The sequence below is a fragment of the Sinocyclocheilus anshuiensis genome, unplaced genomic scaffold (assembly GCF_001515605.1).
Source record: "Sinocyclocheilus anshuiensis isolate Anshui unplaced genomic scaffold, SAMN03320099.WGS_v1.1 scaffold96, whole genome shotgun sequence".
NCBI lineage: Eukaryota > Metazoa > Chordata > Actinopteri > Cypriniformes > Cyprinidae > Sinocyclocheilus > Sinocyclocheilus anshuiensis.
The window spans coordinates 1397301-1407827 of record NW_015554094.1 but is presented as its reverse complement, the minus strand read 5'-3'; the positions used below and the strand labels follow the sequence as shown (position 1 = coordinate 1407827).

The following is a 10527-nucleotide window of genomic DNA, read 5'->3' as shown; positions in this document are numbered from 1 at the left end:
TATATATATATATATATAGCCTATATATATATATAGTTTTATTTTATTGGTTTATTTATTTATTGATTTATTTATTATATTTCTTTTTATTACAGAACTATTTTCATTTATACTATTTTTTTATTTCCATCCAAATAGACAAATGTAGGCCTATATTAAATGTTTTTAAAAATATCTATCTATCTATCTATCTATCTGTCTGTCTGTCTGTCTGTCTCTCTGTCTGTCTGTCTGTCTGTCTGTCTATCACTCTATCTGTCTGTCTGTCTGTCTGTCTCTCTGTCTGTCTGTCTGTCTGTCTGTCTATCACTCTATCTGTCTGTCTGTCTGTCTGTCTCTCTGTCTGTCTGTCTGTCTGTCTGTCTATCACTCTATCTGTCTGTCTGTCTGTCTGTCTCTCTGTCTGTCTGTCTGTCTGTCTGTCTATCACTCTATCTGTCTGTCTGTCTGTCTGTCTCTCTGTCTGTCTGTCTGTCTGTCTGTCTATCACTCTATCTGTCTGTCTGTCTGTCTGTCTCTCTGTCTGTCTGTCTGTCTGTCTGTCTATCACTCTATCTGTCTGTCTGTCTGTCTGTCTCTCTGTCTGTCTGTCTGTCTGTCTGTCTATCACTCTATCTGTCTGTCTGTCTGTCTGTCTCTCTGTCTGTCTGTCTGTCTGTCTGTCTATCACTCTATCTGTCTGTCTGTCTGTCTGTCTCTCTGTCTGTCTGTCTGTCTGTCTGTCTATCACTCTATCTGTCTGTCTGTCTGTCTGTCTCTCTGTCTGTCTGTCTGTCTGTCTGTCTATCACTCTATCTGTCTGTCTGTCTGTCTGTCTCTCTGTCTGTCTGTCTGTCTGTCTGTCTATCACTCTATCTGTCTGTCTGTCTGTCTGTCTCTCTGTCTGTCTGTCTGTCTGTCTGTCTATCACTCTATCTGTCTGTCTGTCTGTCTGTCTCTCTGTCTGTCTGTCTGTCTGTCTGTCTATCACTCTATCTGTCTGTCTGTCTGTCTGTCTCTCTGTCTGTCTGTCTGTCTGTCTGTCTATCACTCTATCTGTCTGTCTGTCTGTCTGTCTCTCTGTCTGTCTGTCTGTCTGTCTGTCTATCACTCTATCTGTCTGTCTGTCTGTCTGTCTCTCTGTCTGTCTGTCTGTCTGTCTGTCTATCACTCTATCTGTCTGTCTGTCTGTCTGTCTCTCTGTCTGTCTGTCTGTCTGTCTGTCTATCACTCTATCTGTCTGTCTGTCTGTCTGTCTCTCTGTCTGTCTGTCTGTCTGTCTGTCTATCACTCTATCTGTCTGTCTGTCTGTCTGTCTCTCTGTCTGTCTGTCTGTCTGTCTGTCTATCACTCTATCTGTCTGTCTGTCTGTCTGTCTCTCTGTCTGTCTGTCTGTCTGTCTGTCTATCACTCTATCTGTCTGTCTGTCTGTCTGTCTCTCTGTCTGTCTGTCTGTCTGTCTGTCTATCACTCTATCTGTCTGTCTGTCTGTCTGTCTCTCTGTCTGTCTGTCTGTCTGTCTGTCTATCACTCTATCTGTCTGTCTGTCTGTCTGTCTCTCTGTCTGTCTGTCTGTCTGTCTGTCTATCACTCTATCTGTCTGTCTGTCTGTCTGTCTCTCTGTCTGTCTGTCTGTCTGTCTGTCTATCACTCTATCTGTCTGTCTGTCTGTCTGTCTCTCTGTCTGTCTGTCTGTCTGTCTGTCTATCACTCTATCTGTCTGTCTGTCTGTCTGTCTCTCTGTCTGTCTGTCTGTCTGTCTGTCTATCACTCTATCTGTCTGTCTGTCTGTCTGTCTCTCTGTCTGTCTGTCTGTCTGTCTGTCTATCACTCTATCTGTCTGTCTGTCTGTCTGTCTCTCTGTCTGTCTGTCTGTCTGTCTGTCTATCACTCTATCTGTCTGTCTGTCTGTCTGTCTCTCTGTCTGTCTGTCTGTCTGTCTGTCTATCACTCTATCTGTCTGTCTGTCTGTCTGTCTCTCTGTCTGTCTGTCTGTCTGTCTGTCTATCACTCTATCTGTCTGTCTGTCTGTCTGTCTCTCTGTCTGTCTGTCTGTCTGTCTGTCTCTCTATCTATCTGTCTGTCTGCCTATCTATCAAATCTTACAGTTGTTTCTTGTTTCTTTTCCCAAACATTATTTATGATCAAATTACGCAACAATGTACCTGATTAAAAAACACTCTAATAAATGAAAAATAATATAGTAAAACGTAACAAACATTCTAGAAAGCCTTTATTGTGCGTGATCCTGTAGCTCTGCGCTTGCGTGGCGTGTTGTTGTGCTGCTGCGGTCTCTTTAAGCGCGCTGTAACGTGACTCCGGGCTTTTCTTCTCCTCGCAGAAGCAGCTCGGATCTGCTGACGTGTCGGCAGCGGCTCCGCGATCAACAGCTGCCAGCATGGCTGCACCGAATCCTTGTTTTTATTGTGTTTTTATGCTCGTTCTGTACGCGTGTTTCCCTCAGAGCAGTGCAGACAGGCGCTTCTCGGACCTGAAGCGATGCGCCGATGATGAATGCAGCAGTGAGTATCTTCTGGAACTTTGTATCAGGATGCTGCTGACGTCATAAAGGCCGCATCGCCGCTCCCGCGGGATACTGGAACTTTGTAACAATTGTAACAATAAATGAATTTAATGAGAAGTGGGTTTTTATGCTGCGTGGAGGGCTGATATTGAGCAGCGGCGTCCTTGAAGATCCTGTCTGTTGACACTGAGCTCAGTTTAGCCAGTCGAGCTAACAACATGATCGCACTGCACACTCAATATGGTTCTTTTACCCAGTCGATGCATGTTTTATGCTTTTAATATGTTACTATCACATGCTGAAACCCTTAATAACATTACATTTAAGGCCTGGTTGCATATCGCCATGTAAAACTGACCAATTGCTTGATTGGGAAGGTCGTTATTACAAACAGTCTGCGAAACGTGATTCGATTGTTCACGTTTGAGATGAATTGGGTTGAACTGTTGTTGACAAAAAAACATTATAAAACAAATATATATATATAAACTCTGATGCATGAATTATTAATTCACAAAAAAATAGTTTATTTTGACTTCAAAACAGCACTGTAATCATGTTCGATTGTTCACGTTTGAGATGAATTGGGTTGAACTGTTGTTGACAAAAAAACATTATAAAACAAATATATATATAAACTCTGATGCATGAATTATTAATTCACAAAAAAATAGTTTCTTTTGACTTCAAAACAGCACTGTAATCATTTTATTGTTAGGTATTAAAACAACTTGTAGGTGTTCTTACTCGAACTTTACTGTAAAACTAACGTTTAAAAATAATAAAAACATCAGATATATTGTCTTTTAAAATATAAAATATTTTTATTTTATATGGTAAGGCAACTTAATTTAGTTAACAACATTTTATTAACTATAGCATTTCTATATATTTTTTCCTGTTAAAATTACTAAACTTCTACAGTAAATAATATAATCATTCCCAATCCCTCTTTCCTTAGATTATGTATTTGCAATAAAATATAATTTTCTTTTTTACTTGTAGCACCACTTTCATCAGAAATTGTGAATATATGTTATCATTAAATGGTTAAAAAAATGCATGCAGTACTGTTTCATCACACAATTGCAAAACATTCAACGCACAAAATTTCTTAATGCAACCTGATTGGGTGAATCTCACAAAAACTGTACATAAATATCCAGATCATGTTGTAGTTCAAAATAATTAGTAAGAAATTAAAGATATATTTTGCTTAAAACATAAATTCCCATTTTGGACCATTATGCTTTGTTGCATTGCCCCTTTAATATGCTTTATTTTTGATGCAAACTAGAATGAATTAATCACAATGTTTTTTATGCTGTATTGCATTTGATTCTAAGTTAAAAATCCACATTGCAAGCAAAAATCTAAAATTTTTCATGCAACTTTCATGCAGAACAGTGTTTTGTTCTTAACTTCAAGTGGATGTACATGGTAAGCTTTCATAATCGAACATGAAGTGAGTAGTTTTCATCCTAACGTGTTTTTTGTGTCTCTTTAGTGCTTCTCGGCAGAGGGAAGGCCGCCAAGGATTTCACGGGGCCGGACTGCCGGTTTCTCTCTTTTAAGAAAGGAGAGACGATATATGTTTATTATAAACTCTCAGGGCAGAGATCGGACGTGTGGGCTGGTAGTGTAAGTAACTTGTTAAAGAGACGATATATGTATATTATAAACTCTCAGGGCAGAGATCGGACGTGTGGGCTGGTAGTGTAAGTAACTTGTTAATGATTGATTGATTGATTGATTGATTGTTTGGTTGTTAGGGGGGTTGCTGATGATGTACTCAGTTGCCATATGGAGTATTTGATTAGTATTACAATTATTATTATTATTATCATCGCAAACAGTCTACATGTATTTATTTAGTTGGGCGACAGATCATGCATAAATCTTCAACAGCTGAGAAATGTGTTAAAGGAATAGTTCACACAAAAATGAAAATTTGCTGAAAAGGTGCTCACCCTCAGGTCATCCAAGATGTAGATGAGTTTGTTTCTTCATCAGATTTGGAGAAATGTAGCATTGGATCACTTGCTCTCCAATGGATGCTCTGCAGTGAATGGGTGCCGTCAGAATGAGAGTCCAAACAGCTGATAAAAACATCACAATAATCCTTAAAAAATCTTGAGAAGACAAAAGAAACTAAATCCATTATTACGGTGTTTTCAAACCATTGCTTCCAGCTAAAATATCCATAATCCATAATAACGCTTCCTCCAGTGAAAAAGTGGGCTGGTCTGAATCAGGAGAGAAGTCTGCACAGATCAAGCACCGTTTACAAGCCAAAACAGTCCAGAACAGTTTTAAACAAATATGTGGGTGGATTTTGTGAAGGACAATAGACAATGGTCTTTTTCACCAGAGGAAGCGTTATTATGGAATATGGACTCATATTTTGGCAGGAAACAATGGTTTCAAGTTCCGACATCTTGATAGATTTGTTTCTTTTGGCTTCACAAGACATTAACTGATGGACTGGAGTGGTGTGGATAACTTGTGGATTATTGTGATGTTTTTATCAGCTGTTTGGACTCTCATTCTGACGGCACCCATTCACTGCAGAGCATCCATTGATGAGACACTGATGCAATGCTACATTTCTGTATTGGAGGTTTAGTATGATAGTAAATGTTTGATTCTGGTTTTAAAATGGTCTAAATCCAATTCCAAACTAATGAAACAAATTAATTTAAATAGCCTGAGTTGAAGGAAATGTTGACTATGAGTATATGATAAATAGTTAAACTAATTAAAATGTAGTATTTTACCTACTGTTTGTGTGCTTTGTGTTAGAGTTTATTCAACTTTCTTCTCTATTTATTTGTTTCAATACTTTTTTTTAATGAGAGTGGAATATAAAAAAATTTGACTTTAATTTGTTTTTGTTTTTTACATTTTTCAATATAATAAGTGCAGACTGCCATGTTTTGTGCATATTATTCTTTTAGTTCTTATTTTATGCATTTATATATTTTTACATTTGGTTCTGTTTTATTTTTGTTTTTACGTTTTTTTTTTTACATTTTTTTATGGTTTTATGTTTTTTGTAAACTGTGTTAAAATGTACTTCTACTGTAGCACAAAAATGGACCTTTTCTTCTCTCTTCCTCTGTTTGCATAGGTTGGAAACCACTTTGGTTATTTCCCAAAGGAATATCTTAATATAAATCATATATATACTGAAAATGAATTGGAGGTACCCACAGAGGTGAGTTGATGTGGTTAATATTGACTTATGTCTGGTCGTTTTTGATGAGACATTTGGTTAACATGTATCTTTCTTTCCCTTTTCAGGGAACAGATTTTGTTTGCTTTGAGACTGGTCTTGATAAATTTGAAAGCTATGACATAGATGTGTTATTAGGCAGCAGGACCTTTTCTTCTCTCTTCCTCTGTTTGCATAGGTTGGAAACCACTTTGGTTATTTCCCAAAGGAATATCTTAATATAAATCATATATATACTGAAAATGAATTGGAGGTACCCACAGAGGTGAGTTGATGTGGTTAATATTGACTTATGTCTGGTCGTTTTTGATGAGACATTTGGTTAACATGAATCTTTCTTTCCCTTTTCAGGAAACAGATTTTGTTTGCTTTGAGACTGGTCTTGATAAATTTGAAAGCTATGACGTAGATGTGTTATTAGGCAGCACATTGTTGCTAGAAAACGAGAATTCAACAGAAGAATCTAAAGAACCAGCTCAGAATGAAGATGCATCTCAAATGACAACGACAGAATCGGTGGAGCCTCTTGAATCAGAGTCATTAGATTCGGAATCAACATCGATTCTTGAATCAGAGTCATTAGATTCGGAATCAACATCGATTCTTAAATCAGAGTCACTAGGTTCAGAATCAAAATCGCTTCTGGAATCAAATTCAGTAGATTCAGAATCAGAATCACTTCATGAATCAAAGTCAGTCGATTCAGAATCAACATTGCTTCTCGAATCTAAGTCAGAAGATTCAGAATCACTTCATGAATCAAAGTCAGTCGATTCTGAATCAACACCGCTTCTTGAATCTAAGTCAGAAGATTCAGAATCACTTCATGAATCAAAGTCAGTCGATTCTGAATCAACACCGCTTCTTGAATCTAAGTCAGAAGATTCAGAATCACTTCATGAATCAAAGTCAGTCGATTCTGAATCAACATTGCTTCTCTAATCTAAGTCAGAAGATTCAGAATCACTTCATGAATCAAAGTCAGTCGATTCTGAATCAACACCGCTTCTTGAATCTAAGTCAGAAGATTCAGAATCACTTCATGAATCAAAGTCAGTCGATTCAGAATCAACATTGCTTCTTGAATCTAAGTCAGAAGATTCAGAATCACTTCATGAATCAAAGTCAGTCGATTCAGAATCAACATTGCTTCTTGAATCTAAGGCAGATAATTCAGAATCTGTAGAAGCTCCTGAAATCAAGACATTACAAAAATCTACTGAAGAGGACTCTGATGGCTTTCAGCCAAAGACAGATGTTTCATCAGTACCGACGTCTGAATTTATAGATGCACTAACAGAAGAGACAGAAGATATTCCAATAAGCCAAGATGCTGAGGTCATTTCAGAAGATGTAGAAACAGAACCATCAGATCCTGACGCACAAGATATTGATTATTCTGAGCTTTTGCACAACCAAAGTGACTCTGATTTTGAGCCACTTGAAACACAAGCAGCAGGTTTAGACGCAGCACATGAAGAACCTGCTAGAACAGAGCTAAAGGATAAAGATATACCACTACAAACACCAGAGAAAACACTTGAGGATGAGAACAGGCCAACCTTTAAAGATGCTTTCAAAACAGAGCATGAAGGTGAAACGCAAGAGAACGAATCGCTTCAGGAGCTCACCAAAGAATCGCTTTCAGCTGCTGATGTTGAAGAACAAGCTGGTCTTGAGGTCACACATGCACAGAGTGATTTTGAAGAACTGGCTAATGCAGATGAAGCCGTTGACGTCAAAATCCCAGAATCTTCTCATCTGTCTCCAAATGCTAAAACTGCTTCGGATACAAGTCAAGACGTCCCATCTGAACCAGCATTGGAAACCGAGTCTGCAAAAGCACCACCGGCATTAAATATAAGTGAAATCACTAAAGAAAACGATCAGGAGAAGCTAGCCGTTGAAGTCCTTCTTCAGAAGGCCAGCATGAGCATGAATGAAAATGCAAACATAAACACTGCAGACGATCCTCAGGATGCAGTTACGAAGAATAGCGAAAAAGTGAGAGAATCGATTGGCGAAGATGAGAAGTTAAAGGAGGAACTTGTTACAGAAAGCCCAGAAACTGCACCTCCATTTGCCCAAATGGATGAACAGATTGATAAAGTGAAGAACGAACTCGTGGATCTACTGAAAAACACACTGGAATCAGAACAACAAAGTCCTGAAGAGGATGTGGATGAAGATGCCGAAGAGTTTTTAGAAGATGAAAATGCTCTTCTTTCTTCTGAATCTCAGCTCACAGAAGGCATACAAGAACCCAAAGAAAACCAACAACCTGAAGGTGATCAGTGGGTTGAATCCCAACAAAGCGCAAACACCACAAAGCAAGAAGAAAACGATGAAATCCGTCTTCCTCCCGAGGAGCCTGACTACAGCGATAACGTGCTGAGACTCTCAATCTTACGCGATCACCTGAAGGACGTGGACATGGAGCGCATGCAGAAGTATTTAGCCCTTAAGAACCTGTTCAAAATCGAAGCCCTGTTTTCTGATCTAGATCTGGAGATGAAGTCTGCGAGAGAGCTGCAGACGGACACGGAGGAAATCGAGCGAACGCTGGACCAGATCATGGAGGCCTCGGAGAACTCGATTCTCGACGCCACAGAGGACATATTTAATGAAAGAGACCGGACATCTCAGGAACACGGACAGCAGAAGGAACCGGAAATGTATGACTTCGAGGCTGCCATCTTAGATGCTTTCCAGGAGATCGTTTTCGCTTTACGACAGAAATATTCAGCAGCCAGTGACAGCGCACCATTGGTCGAGGAAGAACATCTTGCAACTGAAACAGGTCATTTTAGCAGTACTAACAGCAATGCTTGCATTTCCAAACTAGTGCTGGGCGGTATACCGGTTCATACCGAATACCGGTGTTTATTTTTGTTATGATATGAATTTTTAAAATACCGCAATATGGTGTATGTCACTTAAACAACGTTGGGAATGTGACACTGTTTGAAAGGGGTCCCTTTTCACTGTTGCACTGAGATGCATGTTGATTTTATCAGACGATGCCGTGATTATAAATGAGAGTGACTCCTGGTTAACATGTATTAAAAGGGGTCGTGTTTAGTCACTATTTAGTGTGGTATTTTTTGACAATATTCACTCATCATGACAGTAAAATAGGGCATTCTAAGTCAATATACTGCAGTATTTCCTCTCAATCAGTAGAAAATATGGTTAACACCCGGTCATGCATGAAAAAAAAAAAACCATCATGTACCGTGAAACCGGTTTAATTTTGAAAAATACCGTGATATAAATTTTTGGTCATACCGCCCAGCACTATTCCAAACCACTAATTATATGCATTTGCTTGTTTCAGTGAGTCATTTCAGGTTTTACCTAAAATCAGATACTGTTTGCATTGTTTTAAAAATTAGAAAAATTAGTTAGAAAAATCAGCGAGTCTCAAAATATGATCATCAGGCAATCATCATTGCATTATGTTTTGATCATTTAAATCTCATCTTACTAAGACATATTATTGGATATATAGACTGACGACTGATAATTTAATGCCAGTATCTTCTATACGGTTATAAAGATCTCATTGGTTTACATTACAAACATTAGAATTTCATCACTTTTTGTTCATATAAATATCAGCATCTGCACCAAATTGCATATTTTTGCTCATTTTGGGCCTATAAATAAAATTGAGATTCCGTTTTTTCCTCCATATTCTCACTATATCAGACTATATGAGCCATAAAAGCCTGATGCATCAAATATGATACTCAACAAAAAAACATACACTACCGGTCAAAAGTTTGGGATTAGTAAGACTTGTAATGTTTTTTTAAAGAAGTCTCTTCTGCTCATCAAGGCTGCATTTATTTGATCAAAAATACAGAAAAAAACAGTAATCTTGCAAAATGTTATTACAATATAAAATAATGGTTTCTATTTTAATATCCTTTAAAATAGAATTTATTTCTGTGATGCAAAGCTGAATTTCCATCAGCCATTACTCCAGTGTAAAGTGTCACATGATCCTTCAGAAATCATTCTAATATGCTGATTTATTATTAGAATTATCAGTTGTGCTGCCAAATATTTTTTTTTGAAAACTGCGATACTTTTTTCAGGATTCTTTGATGAATAAAAAGTTGAAAAGAACAGCGTTTATTCAAAATATAAATCTTTTCTAACAATATAAATCTTTGCTATCACTTCTTAACAATTTAACACATCCTTGCTGAATTTTGTAAATTGAAATTTACTGACCCCAAATTTTGGAGCTGTAGTGTATATTGTTAGAAAAGATTCCCATTTTAAATAAATGCTCTTCTTTTTAACTTTTTATTCATCAAAGAATCCTGAAAAAAGTATCACAGGTTCCAAAAAAATATTAAGCAGCACAACAGTTTCCAGCACTGATAATAAATCAGCATATTAGAATGATTTCTGAAGATCATGTGACACTGAAGACTGGAAAAATCAGCTTTGCATAACAGGAATGAATTAGATTTTAAAGTGTATTAAAATAGAAAAACGTTATTTTACATCATAATAATATTTTCACAATATTTCATTTTTTTCCACATTTTTGATCAAATAAATGCAGCCTTGATGAGCAGAAGAAACTCCTGTAAAAAACATTACAAATCGTTCTGATCTCAAACTTTTGACTGGTAGTGTATATGCAAACTTTTCTTTAATATATTGTGTTAACTTTCAATAAACCATTCCAGTTCAAAAATGTCAGATTATTTCAAATGTCAGGCTTTATAGGGTTAATGTTTTATTAAAGATTTTATGCGCCTTATTTTCC

The 10527-nt window shown here is 37.2% G+C and overlaps 2 protein-coding genes across 2 annotated transcripts in view; both read left to right on the top strand.

The window, feature by feature from the left end:
• The first annotated feature begins 2202 nt into the window (after positions 1–2202).
• Positions 2203–6688, top strand: LOC107669419 (melanoma inhibitory activity protein 3-like). The gene is made up of 6 exons (XM_016461627.1): positions 2203–2501; positions 4011–4144; positions 5634–5720; positions 5807–5884; positions 5917–6003; positions 6090–6688. The coding sequence occupies exons 1-6, from the start codon at positions 2378–2380 to the stop codon at positions 6678–6680; spliced, it is 1101 nt and encodes a 366-aa protein (XP_016317113.1). The 5' UTR covers positions 2203–2377; the 3' UTR covers positions 6681–6688.
• The window catches only part of LOC107669418 (MIA SH3 domain ER export factor 3), a gene marked incomplete at its 5' end in the record, with an annotated part of 28420 nt that continues 24579 nt past the window's right edge, over positions 6687–10527 (top strand). The window contains one exon of the mRNA XM_016461625.1: positions 6687–8538. Within this exon, the coding sequence (XP_016317111.1) occupies positions 6687–8538 (1852 nt within the window). The remainder of the gene's footprint in view (positions 8539–10527) is intronic.